At 42.7% G+C, this 22,126-nt stretch overlaps 1 protein-coding gene across 1 annotated transcript; it reads left to right on the forward strand.

Moving 5' to 3' along the window:
• The first annotated feature begins 5,935 nt into the window (after nt 1-5,935).
• Nucleotides 5,936-20,690, forward strand: sypl2a (synaptophysin-like 2a). The gene is made up of 6 exons (XM_029682743.2): nt 5,936-6,136; nt 6,323-6,397; nt 17,195-17,313; nt 17,700-17,898; nt 18,131-18,304; nt 18,484-20,690. The coding sequence occupies exons 1-6, from the start codon at nt 6,122-6,124 to the stop codon at nt 18,604-18,606; spliced, it is 705 nt and encodes a 234-aa protein (XP_029538603.1). The 5' UTR covers nt 5,936-6,121; the 3' UTR covers nt 18,607-20,690.
• The last annotated feature ends 1,436 nt before the right edge of the window (nt 20,691-22,126 follow it).

Consider the following 22,126-nt stretch of genomic DNA (forward strand, 5'->3'; position numbering starts at 1 on the left):
AGTGGAACAGCCACTTTACAATAGTGCATCTAAGTCTTTTAAGGGGGAGGGGGGGTGAGAAGGATTACTTTACTTTCATTAATCTGATGACTGTTACTTATCTAATCAACGAACTATGTTTAATTGTTACCAATTAAATTAATCATGTAACAATTAACTCATTAGGAATTGGGGCACCACGAGAGTGGTTCCTTAAATCTCCTGGATTAAACTAAAGGTCTTAACCTATTACATTCATAAACCGTCAACGTATAATCATAACCTTGTATCATATCATCATTCTGAACAATCATAACCTCCTGCATATGCTAAAACCCCAGCCGTACTTATGATTCAGTACTGCACAAATTGGTTTAATTATTTATGTACCAGCTAACTAACACAAGATAAACATACACACTTAATACATTAGAAACAGGTCCCTAGCGGACTGACACAATATGGCGGCTTGTTACAAAAGGGATGGGGAGGGACAGGGAGAGAAGGACATAGACATAATACTTTGGTACATTTAGAAACTACTCGCCTGTTTGGAGTAAATAATCATGAATGTATTTACGTGTAAATGCCTTGGTTTTTCGTGTAGTCCTGAACAGAACTACAAAGTTGATTTCCCTTCTTTGAAGATAGGCTAGCCAGCCATGTCGATTGCTCCCATTGAGTGATGAGAGTAGCGTACTTCTGTGATTTTGAGAATAGTAGTAGAATGGTCCCACTTAAGTTCATTTTTCTAGACATTTACTTAGGACAGCAATGATTTTCGGAGAGGTGAATATCGGCAGTGATTTTACGGGAGATGAGTATCGTCTCTAACTCGTGTTGAGATTTCATTGTTCAAACCACTTTGAATGTGAGCTGCAGCTCAACGCCTCTCTGGTCTGATATGTTAATTCTTAACACACCATTTTATACAGTTCATTCAAAATGGACGGTTTGTGAGGCTGACAGGCTCTCTGACCTCACTCGAGGAGCAGTGACTACTCACTTGTACAAAGTTATAGAAACAATTACCTCTTAGTTTCTAAGATCACATCCCTCTCGTAACAAAAACACTCATTTGTCACATTTCATACACAACGTAGAGGATGGAGACTTAGTACATGAAGTGTATATACTTTTCAAGTTACAGTATTTCCTTTATAACATGTTTAATGGCATCACAAAATAACAACCAAAATGACATTATTAATCTTTAGATCGCCGCTGACCATTTCACATGTTCTATGTTAGACATATTGTTCCAGTATTCGCTTTAGAACTTGTTAGAGTTTCAGCGGAAAACGTATGTGAAACAAAGGCACATTCCGTGCATCAACCGTGCATCACTAATCAAAAGATGTACTACACAAAGTCATCGCAGGGTAGATTAGTGGTTAGAGTGTTGAACTTGCAACCTTTCGGTTACTAGTCTAAATCCCCGAGCTGACAAGGTACAAATCTGCCATTCTGCCCCTGAACAGGCAGTTAACCCACTGTTCCTAGGCCGTCATTGAAAATAAGAATTTGTTCTTAACTGACTTGCCTAGTTAAATAAAGATAAAATAAAAAATCCATTGCCAAGCTGATCTGACCTATTTGGATCCTCAGGATAGTCATGACAAAACTGTGTCAATTGTGGGGGTGCCATGTTTTTGGGGATCAGAAGTGTCCGGTGCAAGAGAGACCGGTTGAGGTTGCCAGAGTAGAACAGAAGGTGTCATATGGTGAGGCAGTGAAAAGAGTAGAGGATGATGGGTCAAGGTTGAGTAATATGGCCTTGGTGAATATGGAGTGATATGAATTTGTACTTCAGTAAGGTTGTCTTCTTTGCATTCATTGCCATGGTTATCAACTGTATCGCAGAAATGGTATCACAGAAATAAATGTTGTGGTGGCAGCTGCAGAGAAGTACTTAGGTGTATGAGATTTTACTGCAGAAGAGTTACAAGGTGGGTTGAACAAAAGAGTCCCATCCTGCCCGGCCGTCGGCCTGATGAAGAATCAGTTAGGGTCAAAGTAGTGGAATGGGGTAATGTTTTTTGTTATGGGATAGTGGTCTATAGGTGTAGGTCACAGGAGGTTTGTCACACCTTAATTGGGAAGGATGGGCTTGTGGATGGGCTCGTGGTAAAAGCTGGAGTTGAATAAGGGGAATGGTACTCTTCATACCCCTGATACCTCCTTTTTCCCACCTCCCACACATGCGGTGACCTCACCCATTACAACCAGCATGTCCAGAGATACAACCTCTCTCATCATCACCCAGTGCCTGGGCTTACCTCCGCTGTACCCGCACCCCACCATACCCCTGTCTGCGCATTATGCCCTGAATATATTCTACCATGCCCAGAAATCTGCTCCTTTCATTCTCTGTCCCCAACGCTCTAGGCGACCAGTTTTGATAGCCTTTAGCCGCACCCTCATACTACTCCTCCTCTGTTCCGCGGGTGATGTGGAGGTAAACCCAGGCCCTGCATGTCCCCAGGCACCCTCATTTGTTGACTTCTGTGATCGAAAAAGCCTTGGTTTCATGCATGTCAACATCAGAAGCCTCCTCCCTAAGTTTGTTTTACTCACTGCTTTAGCACACTCTGCTAACCCTGATGTCCTTGCCGTGTCTGAATCCTGGCTCAGGAAGGCCACCAAAAATTCTGAGATTTCCATACCCAACTATAACATTTTCTGTCAAGATAGAACTGCCAAAGGGGGAGGAGTTAGCCTGCAAAGTAATGTCATACTTTCCAGGTCCATACCCAAACAGTTCGAACTACTAATCTTGAAAATTACTCTCTCCAGAAATAAGTCTCTCACTGTTGCCGCCTGCTACCGACCCCCCTCAGCACGCAGCTGTGCCCTGGACACCATTTGTGAATTGATTGCCCCCCATCTAGCTTCAGAGTTTGTTCTGTTAGGTGACCTAAACTGGGATATGCTTAACACCCCGGCAGTCCTACAATCTAAGCTAGATGCCCTCAATCTCACACAAATCATCAAGGAACCCACTAGGTACAACCCTAAATCTGTAAACAAGGGCACCCTCATAGACGTCATCCTGACCAACTGGCCCTCCAAATACACCTCCGCTGTCTTCAACCAGGATCTCAGCGATCACTGCCTCATTGCCTATATCCGCTACGGAGCTGCAGTCAAACGACCACCCCTCATCACTGTCAAACGCTCCCTAAAACACTTCTGTGAGCAGGCCTTTCTAATCGACCTGGCCCGGGTATCCTGGAAGGACATTGACCTCAACCCGTCAGTTGAGGATGCCTGGTCATTCTTCAAAAGTAACTTCCTCACCATTTTAGATAAGCATGCTCCGTTCAAAAAATGCAGAACTAAGAACAGATATAGCCCTTGGTTCACTCCAGACCTGACTGCCCTCGACCAGCACAAAAACATCCTGTGGCGGACTGCAATAGCATCGAACAGTCCCCGCGATATGCAACTGTTCAGGGAAGTCAGGAACCAATACACGCAGTCAGTCAGGAAAGCTAAGGCCAGCTTCTTCAGGCAGAAGTTTGCATCCTGTAGCTCCAACTCCAAAAAGTTCTGGGACACTGAAGTCCATGGAGAACAAGAGCACCTCCTCCCAGCTGCCCACTGCACTGAGGCTAGGTAACACGGTCACCACCGATAAATCCATGATTATCGAAAACTTCAACAAGCATTTCTCAACGGCTGGCCATGCCTTCCGCCTGGCTACTCCAACCTCGGCCAACAGCTCTGCCCCCTCCGCAGCTACTCGCTCAAGCCTCTCCAGGTTCTCCTTTACCCAAATCCAGATAGCAGATGTTCTGAAAGAGCTGCAAAACCTGGACCCGTACAAATCAGCTGGGCTTGACAATCTGGACCCTCTATTTCTGAAACTATCCGCCGCCATTGTCGCAACCCCTATTACCAGCCTGTTCAACCTCTCTTTCATATCGTCTGAGATCCCCAAGGATTGGAAAGCTGCCGCAGTCATCCCCCTCTTCAAAGGGGGAGACACCCTGGACCCAAACTGTTGCAGACCTATATCCATCCTGCCCTGCCTATCTAAGGTCTTGGAAAGCCAAATCAACAAACAGGTCACTGACCATCTCGAATCCCACCGTACCTTCTCTGCCGTGCAATCTGGTTTCCGAGCCGGTCACGGGTGCACCTCAGCCACGCTCAAGGTACTAAACGATATCATAACCGCCATCGATAAAAGACAGTACTTTGCAGCCGTCTTCATCGACCTTGCCAAGGCTTTCGACTCGGTCAATCACCATATTCTTATCGGCAGACTCAGTAGCCTCGGTTTTTCGGATGACTGCCTTGCCTGGTTCACCAATTACTTCGCAGACAGAGTTCAGTGTGTCAAATCGGAGGGCATGCTGTCCGGTCCTCTGGAAGTCTCTATGGGGGTGCCACAGGGTTCAATCCTCGGGCCGACTCTTTTTTTTCTGTATATATCAATGATGTTGCTCTTGCTGCGGGCGATTCCCTGATCCACCTCTACGCAGACGACACCATTCTATATACTTCCGGCCCGTCCTTTGACATTGTGCTATCTAACCTCCAAACGAGCTTCAATGCCATACAACACTCCTTCCGTAGCCTCCAACTGCTCTTAAACGCTAGTAAAACCAATGCATGCTTTTCAACCGTTCGCTGCCTGCACCCGCACGCCTGACCAGCATCACCACCCTGGATGGTTCCAACCTTGAATATGTGGACATCTATAAGTACCTAGGTGTCTGGCTAGACTGTAAACTCTCCTTCCAGACTCATATCAAACATCTCCAATCGAAAATCAAATCAAGAGTCGGCTTTCTATTCCGCAACAAAGCCTCCTTCACTCACGCCGTCAAACTTACCCTAGTAAAACTGACTATCCTACCGATCCTCGACTTCGGTGATGTCATCTACAAAATTGCTTCCAACACTCTACTCAGCAAACTGGATGCAGTTTATCACAGTGCCATCCGTTTTGTCACTAAAGCACCTTATACCACCCACCACTGCGACTTGTATGCTCTAGTTGGCTGGCCCTCGCTACATATTCGTCGCCAGACCCACTGGCTCCAGGTCATCTACAAGTCCATGCTAGGTAAAGCTCCGCCTTATCTCAGTTCACTGGTCACGATGGCAACACCCATCCGTAGCACGCGCTCCAGCAGGTGTATCTCACTGATCATCCCTAAAGCCAACACCTCATTTGGCCGCCTTTCGTTCCAGTTCTCTGCTACCTGTGACTGGAACGAATTGCAAAAATCGCTGAAGTTGGAGACTTTTATCTCCCTCACCAACTTTAAACATCTGCTATCTGAGCAGCTAACCGATCGCTGCAGCTGTACATAGTCTATCGGCAAATAGCCCACCCATTTTTACCTACCTCATCCCCATACTGTTTTTATTCATTTACTTTTCTGCTCTTTTGCACACCAATATCTCTACCTGTACATGACCATCTGATCATTTATCACTCCAGTGTTAATATGCAAAATTGTAATTCTTCGCCTACCTCATGCCTTTTGCACACAATGTATATAGACTCCCCTTTTTTTTCTTTTTTTCTCTACTGTGTTATTGACTTGTTAATTGCTTACTCCATGTGTAACTCTGTGTTGTCTGTTCACACTGCTATGCTTTATCTTGGCCAGGTCGCAGTTGCAAATGAGAACTTGTTCTCAACTAGCCTACCTGGTTAAATAAAGGTGAAATGAAAATGAAAAGTATCACACATACATCAAACACATGGTTTCCATGTAGTTGATGCCATTCCATTTGCTCCGTTCCGGTCATTATTATGAGCCGTCTTCCCTTCAGAAGCCTTTTGTGGTGTAGGGGTAGTTGATGGTGGAATTTGTTCATTTCCCTCTTACTTATAACAAAATGTATCATGATCGACAACACTCCTGCACAGTAGGTGGCGTCATGCACAAACAAAATGTACGATCACAATTATACCAAAGAAGAAGAAAAACAAGTTGCTTGTCACGTGTGCCTATACAGTTAAGAAAGTTTGACAGCAGTTGTACAACATCTGCTGCCTGCCAAAATTCAGTCGAATGTAAACCAGAGGTTCGTCCAAGTACAAGATTGTTGCTTTGGGAGAATATACGTTTTCTTCCAGTAAAGGGAACTTAACGAACAAAACGTCTGAAAATCGAACATGGAATTTATTCAGGTGGGTCGGCTGACACGAGCTAGCCAACGTTAGCTATCTACTGTAACGGTGAAGGTGACAAACATTCGTAAATATGTTTTTGCCAGTTAGCTAGCTAGTTTTACAAACCCAAATAATTTGATTGAAATCATTCCTGACCACCGTCATGATTCAGATGTTTTGTCTTCGTCTTTTTTACAACTTCAGAAACTGCTTTCGGGATTCAGACTTGACCTGGGACCGTTGAAAGAACCTCTGGGATTTATTCGGGTTCTAGAATGGGTAAGATACCCTTAATTACATATCTTAACCAAAATATGTGGTGCAATCTATTAATGCCTCTCTCTTGTCTTGAAGCTGGCAAACAAGCACTAAATTCACTAGCTAGTCATTATTGGTTAATGTTGCTGGCTTTTCAGTTAACGTTAACGAGCTACCTACTTTTAACATTATTCAGTTGTTGAACAAGTGTATTGATGCAGATAGTGTGTAGGTTGTCTTAAAATATAGCTCTCTGCTAGCTAACGTTGGCGAGCTACAATCTCAAACACCAAAGCTTCGTGCGTAGATCTCATCGGGCAACACCCTTTTCAGCGACTGTCTATTTTGGTTAGCTAGGACTCGTAGCAAGTCGCCCCTTCAATATGATCTTGCACTTGAGTTTTGGGTTGTTATAGAAAACGTTATGTAAAGCATAATCAACGACTCTGTCTAACTATGCGTTCTATGGAAAATAATGAACGACGTGCAAAGTGTGTTACACGACCCCGCTTGCGGAGTGGAACTAAACTTACATGGAGTTGCAATTATTTTCAAGTGAATGCATAGTACCAAGTTGATCCCTTTTATACCATCTCTATAAATTAACACATTTGCTGTGTTAAAATGTGTTAAACATCCACAGAAGTTAGCTAGCAAGTGTACTAAATAGGTAGCTAGACTTGTTTCCTTGGTATCCAAACATACTTGCTAGTTTAGCTAACCAAAACATTAGTTGGCTTTCTATTATGAAAATCAATGTAATAAATTACTAATGTTTTAAATTCGACTTTTGCATTCGAAAGCAACTCAAACAAAGTGTAAGAATCAACTGTAGCCATTGAATTCCTCAGTACCGATATACACACATTACGTGAATTGGTTACAACTGTTGGTTCTAGTACTGATTGGTTGAAACTGCATTTGACAGTTTCTTTTCTACAAGTTACCACCAGATAAATCTATGATTTTAAAATGCCATTTACTTTATTCCACCTGTCTGCGCAATCCACTGTCTCATCAGCCCAGCCAGTCAATGTATAAACTTGATCTCCACTATAAAAAGTACCTAGATGTTATCTCACATTTCTTTTAGACTAACATTTTAGTTTTCAAAAGCAGAGATTTGTGTAAACTTTGGTGTCTGCCTCTCTGACATTTGCAAAATTGTTTCAATCTTCAAATTCGATATCCAGCAGTCCGGTAGTAATAAACGTGTCGAGAGTCGGGACGAAACAGACATGCAAGCAGCGTTTCTCAGCCAATCGAAGTCATCAATCAGCTGGAATCATTTTCATGGATATATACAAAGAAATGTCAATTGAAAAAAAAGGTCAAACGAAACAAAGTGCAGGTAGTTTAGTATTTTCAGCTTCAGTTTGACGTGATTGTATTAGCTGTGTTGTTGGCTATCTCCTCTGAACAACAGTCTCCTGACTAGTGAACATTTTCTATGCCAGATGAAATCATGCCTCATTAGTTCATTGTTATGGATGTATCCAAATAAATGTCAACAGAAAACAGCTTATGCAAATGAAGTTACTGTTATTTTGGCTGCACTGTTTAACATGACTAAGTTAGCTGTATTTGGCTAGCTAGCAAGCAAGGCATAAGAACTTTGCCAGCCAGTATGCAATGGAACGTTTAGAATGAACAACTGGGTCATGTCCATAGATACAGAAAGTCTCTGACCGCCTCCCTAAAGGCTGTCTCATTGTTGTTGATCAGGCCTACCACTGTTAATTGTCATGAGCAAACTTAATGATGGTGTTGGAGTAATGCCTGGCCACGCAGTCATGGGTGACAGGGAGTACAGGAGGGGACTAAGCACGCACCCCGGAGGGGCCCCAGTGTTGAGGATCAGCGTGGCAGATGTGTTGTTGCCTTGCTCAACACCTGGGGGTGGCCCATCAGGAAGGCCAGAATAAGTATTCAAAAATGCTGTGGTATAATTTAATGTCTGAGTGTAGACTGATGCTTTACCTATGACCTAGCTAGATCTGGACTTAGAGTGGTATATTGGTATTTCTATGACCGGAACAAAGTTGTTGCAGATGGTGTCAGCATTATTGTGACCACAAACTGAGAGCTAGAAGGCTAATGGATCCCGTACGCAGTGCAAACCCAATTTGCAAGTTCCTCGTGCTCATTAGTAACCAGGGCAACTAGGCACCTGACCTAATTTGTTACTGCCATGAGTACAAGGACATGGAAATTCCACTTATGATATACAGGGCAGGTAGCTACTTATTTCCTAACATGGGCTTGCTTTATGAAATAACTGAATGACGGCTTTTTCACAGTGCTGCCTCCTTGAGCTACATTTCTGTAGAGCACTTTAGTGACTTGATGTGAAGTTCAATGACTCTTGAATGTCCATAGTTTGTCACTAGCTGATTTCACGGTTTGCTTTAGCTGCTTATACAGCAAAGAATCACCTCCAAGTCAGTATAATTCAACCCAAATCAAACGGATCACAAGTTAAGTTCACTCAAATAATGTTTAAATTTGACCCTAAAAAATATACTGGAAATGCCCAGCCCAGCACATTGGAAGGCCGACTTACATATACTGCACTGTGTAAGAGATATTTAGCTGATAGTGTGCAATTTCGAGCAGGGATGTTATGTGAAGTTACTTTTCAGAGGTGTAGCCGGCTGGCCAAAGTGAATGTCAGCAGCTGCAACAGAAATAGCTTGGATTCATGAACTTTATAACTTGACTGAGTAGCTGGCTCAGGATACAAGGAGGAGGACCTCTGGTTCTGATCCATGGGCATTCGGTTTTCGGGTTTCTGTATAGGTCCTACTGTATACACATGCATATCTGTTCGAGTGTGTACTCTGTACAGTACTGGTATTGTTTTTGTATGCACTACATTCAGACTGCCGTTAGTGCGTGCATGTGTATGTGCATGTTTTGCCTGTGCGTTAGGCTAACTGTTGACAGCCGTTAATGTACTGTCTGTGTATGCTTAAGGTGTGTGTGTGTGTGTTTTAGTTGATCGGCCAGTGACAGAGCCCTGTAGGTAATTAAGGCAGACGTTATCTTTTAGGTTGGAGTTTGTATCCAATCCAGGACGTCCTCTCCCTTAGTCATCACTATCTGGCCATGCTAGAGGACATAAATGTAGACTTTCTAGTCCAAAATGTATTTTTTTTTAAACCTCTAAGCTTTATGTTAACCAGTAACTTTACCCTCACCCTAAATTAATTAGAAAGGGCTTATGTTCTTTGACCATAATTCCACTCTGGTCCATTCTAGCATTAGTGACTACCCCCCCCCCCCCCTCTCCCTTTCCTCTGTCCTGTGCCAGCCAGCAACATGCCTCTCTGGCCAGAGAGGGGAGTGGCCAGTTACCAAGAAATGCACTGTAAATCCTGGCCAACGCTGCAACACAACATTCTCAGAGCGTCAGTGCAGAGAGGGAGGGGAGGCAGGGTTTACTTTATATACACCAGTGATCCTGGTGCAAAACCATGGCCTGCATACTGCTGCATGGTATGAGGGAAGAAGAGTTCAAATAAGGCAACATGTATCCCTGCTATGTTTTGTGGCTGCTTTTTTATGATTTGTACTGAACAAAAATATAAAGGGAACATGTAAAGTGTTGATTTCATGAGCTGAAATAAAAGATCCCAGGAGTGTTCCATATGCACAAAAAGCTTATTTCACTCCAATTTTGTTTTACAAATTAGTTTACATGCCAAATTAGTTTACGTTTCCCTTTTGCCACAATAATCCATTCACCTGACAGGTGTGGCATATCAAGAAGCAGATTAAACAGCATTATCATTACACAGGTGCACCTTGTGCTAGCGACAATAAAAGGCCACTCTAAAATGTACAGTTTTGTTACACAACACAATGCCACAGAAGTTTTGAGGGGGCGTGCAATTGGCATGGTGACTGCAGGAATGTCCACCAGAGCTGTTGCCAGATTATTTAATGTTAATTTCTAGTGATGTGACATTTTTGGCCGATACCAATATCCAATATTTTCCTTGCCCCCCAAAAATGATACCGATATTTAAATGTGTGGCCTTTTAAGCATTCTAGTACAGTTAAATAGTTAACACACATGGACGCAGCGGTCTAAGGTACTGCATCTCAGTGGAGAGGCGTCACTATACTCCCTGGTTTGAATCCAGGCTGTATCACATCTGGCCGTGATTGGGAGTCCCATAGGGCATCGCACAATTGGCCCAGCATCGTCCGGGCCGTCATTTTAAATCAACATTTGTTCTTAACTGACTTGCCTAGTTATATAAAGGTTACACACACACACTGACCAAAAAGTTATTTTGTTGGCATTTACATCTCCATTACCAGTAAAACATAATCAAAACCTATTTCTTTCACTTTATGTGCTGTTTCATTGTTCAGTCGTTTCATTCTCAACCAGGATTTCTATGGAAAGCCGGTTGGGTCTTTGCGTGTCAAAAAAGAGACGGCAAATAACACTATTTAACGTGTCAAATAATACTATTTGCCTTGTCAAATAAGCTTGTATTGCACAAGTGTAATCAGTATTTCATATGTCACAACGATTCATCGATGTGTATGCTATGATGCTGGTAAAGTTGACTCCCAGTCCTACAGTGCTGGTCATTAAAATAAAAAGCTATCTAGCTCATGGATGCAAACAATGTTCTTCCCCCAAAACATAGAAAAACATGTGTTTCAGTAGCTATAGGTAGCTAGGTAACTATATAGCTAGGTGTCGTTTTAAAATTGCTCTAATTTATAAGACTGTTCTTATTTGATTAATTGTCGGACCCATCTATGTCACGCAAGCCACAATAGTGTACTTTGCGGTTAGCCTTCAAAATAAAAGTATGGCATAACTCGACTATTTGTATTCATTTGCATTACTGTCAATTATATACTTTTTATTTTGAAGGCAAACCGCTAATTATACTATTGCGCCGAATCCTTATTGTGTCTAGCTTCCCGGCCCAGTCGAGCCTCACTAGCCAGATGAAGCTAGCTGGCTGCTTATAACGTTAGCTTTGGGCAACAGGGTTAAGTAGCTGGCTAGCTATTTATTTTCTTGAACTAAAGTTCAATTTTAATTGGCGAACAAGTGGCAACCTAGCTAATACTTACAAGGATTCCTAAATCATTGCTAAAAATAGTGAAAATGACTGCAGTTTGTACTGGTCATTGTTTTCAGACTGGTTGTATTGGTGCTAGCTAGGTACCAAGCTAAAGCTAGCTACCCCAGAAGTTGCGGTCAAACAAGTGATGCTTTATTACCAACACGGTATTGTAAACGCATCGTTCGTGGCCGGTGTTTGCTTGTTTGCAGACTTTTTTTGTACAGCTTTGACAGTGCTACTGTATCTTTTTTGACACGCAAAGATCCAAACGGCGTTCCATAGTATGCATCGCACTTGGTGGTGTGTGCCGGTGCTCGACCAGTTGGCGAAAACCAACATCACCCACGACAGAGAACGGTTGATTGTCAAGGGCAATGCATTCCATTATCTTGGCTTTAATGGATTTCACCTTTGAGTTGTGGGCTAAGTTATGAATGCTGTGTTGCACGTGGAGCGCAAACTTTTACTTGGCGTCATTAAGTCATGTACCTACGTTTTATAGGTAGCTTTGACATCGGATTTTAACGTCGGCGTAAAACTAGACATTGGGCCAATACTGATGTTGGCATTTTTGGCTAATAACGGCAGATTCCAATATGTTAACCGATATATTGTGCATCCCTATTCATTTCTCTACCATAAACCGCCTTCAACATCTTTTTAGAGAATTTGGCAGTACGTCCAACCGGCCTCACAACCGCAGATGTTTAACCACGCTACCCCCAAGGACCTCTACATCCAGCTGCATCACCTGTGGGATCGTTTAAAAACTCATTCTGGTTGGCTGGGCCTGGGCCTGGCTCCCCAATGGGTGGTTCTTGGAGGTCATATGCCTACCCATTGGGGAGCCAGGCCCAGCCAATCAATTAGTTTTTAAATGTTCCCGCAGGTGATGCAGCTGGATGTGGAGGTTCTGGGGGTAGCGTGGTTACACGTCTGCCCAGTCATGTGAAATCCATAGATTAGGGCCCAAAGATTTTATTTAAATTCACTGATTTCCTCCTATGAGCTGTAACTCAGTCAAATCTTAGAAAATGTTGCATGATGAGTTTTTATATTTTGTTCAGTCTAGTTTTCCTTTTTTTATACAATAGACAAAAACAATAACTTAACATTTACATACATACATTAACACACTTGCTTCCATCTTATCCACACCTAATGTTCTTTGTAAAGCTTGTCGGACTCTGCCCCATATGGCTTCAAAATGTGTTATGTTATTTGTCTGTTGCAAGATTTTTTTCTATATTTAAAAAACCCATTTGATTCTTACATCTTCTTAACGTTGGGGTATCATTTGACTTCCAGTATTTAAGTAATAGCTTATTCAATATGCCATGACAACGATACAAGCCAGACTCTTTGAGGCACCAGCTTGTATAACAAAGGCTTGCTAACATCCCCATATCCCTTAACTCCCATCTAAACACACTATATGAATGTACTAGCCTGTGTGTGCTCCCATTCTCAGTCAGGGAGGTTGGGTGTGTTACTTACTGAGGAAACTGCATAGTGGAGGGTTTATTTGGAGGGTGGCTGAGCTGGGGGATTGTTGGAATGGGGTTTGGTGGGGGCGGTGATATGAAAGCTCAGAAATGTTTTACTGTGCCAAACACCTGAAAGATGAAACCAATTCCCACAAAGTTCACTTGACCATCGTAGTAGTTTATCACTGAAAAGTTTTCTTCCCTGTTTGGCTCTGTTGCCACTGAAATTACCAGTATTTTACCCTTACACTTCAGGAACTGTTGTCTTGTGTTGATACTCTGTTGGAAAAGACACTGTCCTTGATTGCAAGTCTATATTGTATCTGTTAGTGACTTGAATATGTCACGGTCCCTGAAAACCTCATGGTTTCTGATGCACAGTTGAACTGTTATGTAAATTGTTTGATTGTGATCGTGTGGGAACGTGCCTCAGCCAACTTTGGAGTTGGGTCTATATTCAGAACAACTGGCATTATTCTGAAAAGGAAGTTGAGACGTGCTACACGGCCCTATCAGATGTTTTCATTGGAGGAGGGATCAGCTCACAAGCACCTATTCGTTGGAACGCTGCCTCAAGCACCTAACAAGGGAATATGGGCAGAGTTAGTTTAAGCTGAACTGCGGTGCACCGTTCTAAGGCCCGTGATGTGAACGGCAAAAGTGGTGAGGGAGGAGCGCCCTTCACAAATAGAACAGTAACCTGTGTCGCTCGGTCATGTTGTGATAGTAAATATACACAAGTATCAAAAGTAAAAGTATAAAACTTTATAAAGTGCTTATATTAAGCAAACCAGACAGCACAATTTTCTTGTATTTTTTATGGATAGCCAGACATCATTTACAAATGAAGCAGTTGTGTTTCGTGAGTCTGCCAGGTCAGAGGTAGTCGGAATGACCAGGGATGTTCTCTTGATAAGTGAATGGGAAAAACCGGCCATTTTGCTCACTCGTGTGAAACTGGCCGGTTTCAAAACGAATGCAATCACTTTTCACCTGATACAAACTCCTCCCACCGGGGGAAACCTGGGCCAGATAATTGAATCCCCCTCATTGATCAAAGTTTGGGCAGCAACATAATTCTACTCTATGTATAGAAAGGCACTCGTTTTTTTTATTTATTAGTCTATGCAATCAGCCTGCCAGACAGGTTTATTTCTGTAGTTCCAGAGGGTGTGTTATTCCCAAGTGTTATTTTTACACATAGGGGAAGAGGAGTAACTTGGAGAGATGGATACAGAGAGCTATATAGTTTATATCCTTTTGTCTATTACTTGCGTTCGCTAACTGTCACTGCGTTAACCATCTTTATAATGACCAATTTGGCTACTTATTCCACCCATTATCATAGGGATCCCCTCGCTGCACTCAGTAGACTCGAAGACCTACCTACTGAGCAGCGATGTCAATTCAATGTCTGTTCCACATTGGGTCAATGTAATTTCATCGAAATGGAGTGGGAAGCGACGTTGATTCAATCAGTGAGCACCAGTGGGTAGTGTGTTTGGAGATGGACTACTACATTGCTGTCATACTGTAAAGAATCACTGATCCTCAAGTCACCTTGCATCCCAGATAACTCCTCATTACAGATCAGCGATTCTGCACCTCGCCTTGCTCAACTTGAGTCCTCAAATGCACCCCTAGACAGTCAGTCAGATTCTGCTGTTCGGAGCCAGTCAGTGTTAGTCAGTTAGCTCTCTCAGCACTCACTGAGGGAGGGAGTTTCCTGTATGACAAGAGGATGCTGTAGGGGAAGCTGATGTGGTGAGCAGAGTGGGAAAAAGGTCAAGCACAGGGAAACTCTTACTCCGGGGGGAAGAGAGAGTGGTGTATGTTTTAGCTTGCGGATGTGTGCGCCATTCTCCCCACCCCTTAATCTCTCCCCACTACTCAGCTATGAGCAGAGGAAGTGGTTACCAGGGTGGTTGAGGTGAGATCCCCACAGTTCTGCCAAGTCAGGTTTTCAGAACGTTGGCTGGTGATGTGGGCAATGTCGGGGGGCCTCTTCCTGTCAGACCTGAACCCAGTGGGGCGTTCTGCTGGAGTTTGTGTTTTTCTTGCTGAGTCACCAATCCCCACGCTTTATGACAGTTTCTGAGGCCTGTTAACTTTGCTGCAGCAGGAACATCTTACCACTTCAAATGGCTCCACGTCCTGCCCGTTGGAACATCGCTCTCCCTCCTCTCTGTTGTAAGTTACAGAACCAGAGCTCAGAACAGCTCTCTGATCAGCTATGATGGAGATGAGCGTGTGGAGTGCGAGTTAAATATAGCTATATACTGTCTTATGTAGGTTATATTAGGATATTTTTGAAGGTGTTAATACAACTAAATGACTAAATCAGGGGAGATTACGATCACTTTATTGGTCCACTTTAAGTGTCCAACCAGAATTTGACTTCGTCTTTTAACCCATCCCATCCGAAAAACACGCATATGCACTACCGTTCAGAGGTTTGGGGTCACTTAGAAATGTCCTTGTTGAAAGAAAGCACATTTTTTTGCCCATTAAAATAACATTTTTACTGTTGTTAAATGACTATTGTAGCTGGAAACGGCTGATTTAAAAAGTAATTTAATATCTACATGGGTGTACAGAGGCCCATTATCAGCAACCATCACGCCTGTGTTCCTATGACACGTTGTGTTAGCTAATCCAAGTTTATACTTTTAAAAGGCTAATTGATCATTAGAAAACCCTTTTGCAATTATGTTAGCACAGCTGAAAACTGTTGTTCTAATTTAAAGAAGCAATAAAACTGGCCTTTAGACTAGTTGAGTATCTGGAGCATCAGCATTTGTGGGTTTGATTACAGGATCAAAATGGCCAGAAACAAGGACATTCTTCTGAAACTCGTCAGTCTATTCTTGTTCTAAGAAATGAAGGCTATTCCTTGTGAGAAATTACCAAAAAACTGAAGATCTCGTACAATGCTGTGTACTACTCGCTTCAGAGAACAGTGCAAACTGACTCTAACCAGAATAGAAAGAGGAGTGGGAGGCCCCGGTGCACAACTGAGCAAGAAGACAAGTACATTAGTGTCTAGTTTGAGAAACAGATGCTTGACAAGTCCTCAACTGGCAGCTTCGTTAAATTGTACCCTCAAAACACCCGTCTCGACGTCAACAGTGAAGAGGCGACTCCTGGATGGTGGTCATCTAGGCAGAGTTGCAAAGAAGAAGCCATATCTCAAACTGGCCAATAAAAAGAAAGGATTAAGATGGGGGGGGACAGACATTGGACAGAGGAACTCTGCCAAGAAGGTCAGCATCCCGGAGTCGCCTCTTCACTGTTGACATTGAGACTGGTGTTTTGCGGGTACTATTTAATGAAGCTGCCAGTTGAGGACTTGAGGCGTCTGTTTCTCAAACTAGACACAATAATGTACTTGTCCTCTTGCTGGTGTAGACTGAACAAGAATAGACTGACGAGTTTCAGAAGAAACTTCTTTGTTTCTGGCCATTTTGAGCCTGTCATCGAACCCACAAATGCTGATGCTCCAGATGCTCAACTAGTCCAAAGAAGGCCAGTTTTATTGCTTCTTCAATCAGAACAACAGTTTTCAGCTGTGCTAACATAATTGCAAAAGGGTTTTCTAATGATCAATTAGCCTTTTGAAATGAGAAACTTGGATTAGCTTACACAAGGTGCCATTGGAACACAGGAGTGATGGTTGCTGATAATAGGCCTATGTAGATATTCCATTAAAGATCAGCTGTTTCCAGCTACAACAGAAATTTACGACATTAACAAAGTCTACACTGTATTTATGATTAAATTTGATGTTATTTTAATGGCTTTTCTTTCAAAAACAAGAATATTTTTAAGTGACCCCCAAACTTTTGAACGGTTGTGTATACACAGACAGGTTTTTGGAAAGGTGCGGGGGCTACCACACTGCACCCGGGGAGCTGTTGTGTGTGTGTGTGTGTGGGGGGGGTGTTTAAGTACCTTGCTCAAAGGAACAACAGCAGGCAATGGCATCTAGGTTTTGATACCAGCAAGAGGAATTGTAAAGGACCTGTCATTCCTTGTCTCTCCCACTTTAACTATCTGAAAACACAGCCTAGGCCTCTGACAACAAGTCATCCTTACCAGGAAAGAGATTTTCTTAGCTGCCCACTCGGGTATGAGAATGATGCGCCCTAGATCAGTGCAGGTTAAGGCAAAGGGATGAGGAAAGGAAGCGACAGGCCATTGAGATGCACCCTGACTCTCCTCTCTCTGTGCAGGTGTTCACCATCTTTGCCTTTGCCACCACGGGGGGTTATTCTGGGACGACCCAAATCCTTGTGAAATGTGTGGGGGAGGATCCCAAGACCGCAACGGCAGGGTTCAGCTACCCCTTCAGGTAAAACCTGTTATCCCTCACAGATGGAGCTGCAAATTAACAACATTACTGTAATTGTCATTCTGTGTTTGTGATTTCTTCTTTTACAATGCCTACCTAATGGTCTTCACAGTAAGCCTATCCCTGACAAAAGTTGTGTAAAATCTGCTGAAGGGCCGAGGGATGTGTAGCAAGGAATTCCAAATAGCATTTTCTATTTACTCTTAAGCTGGTTGTGATATGCTTGCATTCACACATGGAAAAAACAAACTAATCTTCCCACCAACATCATTTTCTTTGTCTCTGACTCTTGCCTCTTAAGTGTTTTTGTGGTTGAAATGCATTCGTGCCATGCAGTTGATTTTATAGATTTGGTTTTGTTTCTCAACCGCCTCACTACTCTCTAGGTTGTCTAGCTACGGCCCTTTCATGGTGCCCTTGTGTAACAGCAGCGCTGCGAATGCGACCTACCTCCAGGGCGACTACTCCTCCTCAGCAGAGTTCTATGTCAGTGTCGGTGTCTTGGGCTTCCTGTACTGCACCGCCACCCTGGTGCTCTACCTGGGCTACCAGCATGTGTACCGCGAGGGCCGCGGACCCACCTTTGTGAGTCTAAAGATACCGTAGTATCTCGTGTTTACCACTGGTATGTTAGTTACCGTGTAGTAGACTATTATTACTACTACAGTATAGTTGTAGAATAGCTGGATAACCATTTTTATAATAGTTAAGGCGTGAGCCTTATCGTTGTAATGATATTTATGATTGGAAAGCTACGTACCTCTGTCCTCTCCAAACATGGTAATATAGTGATGCTATATCCCTGTGTTTCTCCCAGGACCTGTTGGTGACTGCTGCCTTTGCCTTCCTGTGGCTGGTGTCTTCCTCTGCCTGGGGGAAGGGCCTGACTGATGTGAAGTGGGCCACCAACCCAGGACACCTGGTTGAGGCCTGCCAGCCCCAGTGCTTACCTGGAGAGTACCCGTCCATGGGAAAACTCAATGCCTCTGTGGTGAGCAATTTGATATTGTAATACATTTTATTCATAGTGTTCTGCATTTTATAGATAATTCTCAATGTGAATGTGCAAGTCGAGCGTGAATGACAGGGCTACAGGTATAGGGTAGCATTTGTAATTCCTTTGTGTCCTGTGTTTTGTCTTTTGTTTTGTACTTTTCCTCCTCTGTCAAGATTTTCGGGTTTCTGAACCTCATCCTGTGGGCAGGTAACTGTTGGTTCATCTTTAAGGAGACTCCATTCCACAAAGACTCCAACCCAGCAACCACCATGGAGGGTGGAGTCCCCAGCTCTTAATTGGCACACAAAGCTCCACCTCTACAGTTCAAGCCAATCGCCAAGGTGCTTGGGACTGACAGTGTAACCCTATTAGGAAAGAAACTAAAATGTAGAGCAAAATTAATTTTTTTAACCACCAACAACACAGGCCCCCTTTCAATGACGAATGTTCGGCTCAAGCTGAGGGATAGTAGTTAGTTGCCCATCTCTAACTTTCACCACAGTGAACCCAGGTTGTTGTTTATCTACTCTTCATAGAATTGGTCAGTTAATATGATTGATTTGCTAGCTGCACTCAACACTACAGAGTGATCACAACTATTTTTTTAACTTTTTTAAATGGAATTTCCCTTCCAAACTAAGTGCCTTTACTGTACATAAAATGTGTTCAGTTACTGTGAACGTGGCTTGAGTTGAACACTTTGATAGGGATCTGGGTATTTGTGATATCCAACATGTTTGATTTGGTCGGTTCCTCTAGAACAGGTGCTTTCGATCACCTAGGCCTACCACAAAACAGGGCTCGCAGACAACCTACTGTAGCTGAACTGTTCCCTATATTTGATTCATATGAGGAAGTTCAGCAATGCTGGGTTGACATACAGTAATTGCCTGTCTGGAGGTCTCCTCCTTTCCCATGAATTTGTTAAAGGAGATGTCAAAGGTCATGTTGAAAGCCCCTGTTCTAGGTTGCCTTTCAGGTCTAAATTTGGCCCTTTCAAATAAGAAACAATTTAACTACTGACCTTTCAGTAACTCCCTAATATTCCACTACTACTGCGTGTTTTGAAACGGACCTCAAAGATACATTGATGTTGCGTTTCTGTGTCTGAAAGCGTATTGCTTTGGTGCACTTAACTCGTTAGAGCTGTGTTAGCTACTTGATTGCAGCCGTTACTGATGTACAATGCGTTCCTCTCTTTGACGTGTGGTATGGCTTTTTTGTCATTATTTTGTTAACCGTATGAAAAGTGCCTTGGTAATTTACACCAAATATCAGTATCTGGTTAAGAGAGTACTTACTCTCAAAGAGTAACCAAGTTATTTTGGCAACAGTCAAGTTGATGTAACATGTTTTTAGTAACGGCTGTCTGTTTTAGTTATTCAAACGGTCAGTGCCTATAGTCCTCGACAGCGCTGGTTGGTGTATGTTTGCTCAACAGCCTGCATATAAGTGGTATTTTTGTGGATATCTTGGAAAATTTAGCCAAACTTTTTTTAAATTTGTGTATTGTGGAGGTGACCATTAAACAACTACAACACTAAGTTCCCTATGTATTTGACTCTTCTCAAAAATGTTGTTTGAATGGGATAAGGCAACTTTAGAAAAGTCATTATTTATACTTTATTTTTAATTTTTACCTACATTCATTGGTCAATAAAAATTTAAAATTAAAGCTAATTTATGGCTTCTGTGTGTTAAGAAAAATATATTTTATGCAGCTTCTCTACCAGTCATTTTTATACTAACACAGGTCCTAGATTTGTTTCTTTTTATTTGGCACCACTGGACAAGCTAGACTTAATCATGGCGCCGCCAAGTAACAAGTGGCAACATGTAGGTGCCAAAATGTGGTGAATCCTGCTGTATTTTTTGAATAATGCTTATTTTTTCCCCCTCACTTATTTACATTGGTCCTACATTTAATTTCGGCAATGATTGCGTTTGATGGTTATGTGGAGATGACGTGCAAAGTCTGTCCAGCTCTATGGGAAGTGAATGGAACTTGACTTTTTTTTTGCTTTGCACTAACTGTTGTAATTAATGTCATTGACTTATGAGTTGTGATTTGAGGGAAATGCAGACATTGTGCAATCCACACAGTGCTGTTCATACCGCCTTGGCCTCTGTAGTTATTTACAAAGGGAAGGTTTGAGTCAATATCAGTCATCAAAAGACACTGATCTAGATAATTTGTGCCGTTTTAATAGAAATAACCTAGCTTTTTAGGGTAGAAGTCAGACTTGTGGGTCTTCTATATTCTCTAATGGAATTTCTGAAATTTGTATTTATTTTGTATTTTGTTCCATGTTTGTACAAAATAAACGTCTGTACATCCTCTGTATTGACAACACATTAAAGGATAAGAGAGCTGCAACAACCTCTGTACTGATGTTTGTGTTCACTGCCCTGTAACTGTAATGTTACCTATGAAGTAAAACTAAAGTGCATTTTTTTTTGCCAGAAGATGGAGCTGTTGCATTTCATAACTAAGGTTGCAGTTATTTTTTTGCCCACTAGGTTGCACTGTTTTGAAGACAGTCATGCCCAACCCCAAATCCTTATCCCTTTATAAACAATGAACAAAAAAATAAACCCAACATGTAAATTGTTAGTGTCATGGGTTGAAATAAAAGATCCCAGAATTGTTTTCCAGGGTCTTAACCTGACTGCAGTTTGGCGACCTAACCAACTTCAGTGGGGAAATGCTCATGGGGTGCAAAGGAGCTAAATAAATTAAATACAGTAGGGAAAGGGTTGTTTGGGCTAAATTATAGGTGGGCTATGTACAGGTGCTGTGAGCTGCTCTTGACAGTTGGTGCTTAAAGCTAGTGAGGGAGATAAGTGTTTCCAGTTTCAGAGATTTTTGTAGTTCGTTCCAGTCATTGGCAGCAGAGAACTGGAAGGAGAGGCGGCCAAAGAAAGAATTGGTTTTGGGGGTGACTAGAGAGATATACCTGCTGGAGCGTATGCTACAGGTGGGAGATGCTATGGTGACCAGCGAGCTGAGATAAGGGGGGACTTTACCTAGCAGGGTCTTGTAGATGACATGGAGCCAGTGGGTTTGGCGACGAGTATGAAGCGAGGGCCAGTCAACGAGAGCGTACAGGTCGCAGTGGTGGGTAGTATATGGGGCTTTGGTGACAAAACGGATTGCACTGTGATAGACTGCATCCAATTTGTTGAGTAGGGTATTGGAGGCTATTTTGTAAATGACATCGCCAAAGTCGAGGATTGGTAGGATGGTCAGTTTTACAAGGGTATGTTTGGCAGTATGAGTGAAGGATGCTTTGTTGCGAAATAGGAAGCCAATTCTAGATTTAACTTTGGATTGGAGATGTTTGATATGGGTCTGGAAGGAGAGTTTACAGTCTAACCAGACACCTAAGTATTTGTAGTTGTCCACGTATTCCAAGTCAGAGCCGTCCAGAGTAGTGATGTTGGGCAGGTGCAGGTAGCGATCGGTTGAAGAGCATGCATTTAGTTTTACTTGTATTTAAAAGCAATTGGAGGCCACGGAAGGAGAGTTGTATGGCATTGAAGCTTGCCTGGAGGGTTGTTAAAACAGTGTCCAAAGAAGGGCCAGAGGTATACAGAATGGGGAAGTGTGATCTTCACGGATGAATCCCTTTTTCAACTGTACCAGGCACACCGCGTGTATGGTGTTGTGTGGGCGAGCGGTTTGCTGACATCAACATTGTGAACGGAGTGCCCCATGGTGGAGGTGTGGTTATGGTATGGGCAGGCAATGAACACAGTTGCATTTATCGATGGCAATTTGAATGCACGGAGATACCGTGACGAGATCCTGAGGCA

The sequence above is a fragment of the Oncorhynchus nerka genome, linkage group LG15 (genome assembly GCF_034236695.1).
Source record: "Oncorhynchus nerka isolate Pitt River linkage group LG15, Oner_Uvic_2.0, whole genome shotgun sequence".
Lineage (NCBI taxonomy): Eukaryota > Metazoa > Chordata > Actinopteri > Salmoniformes > Salmonidae > Oncorhynchus > Oncorhynchus nerka.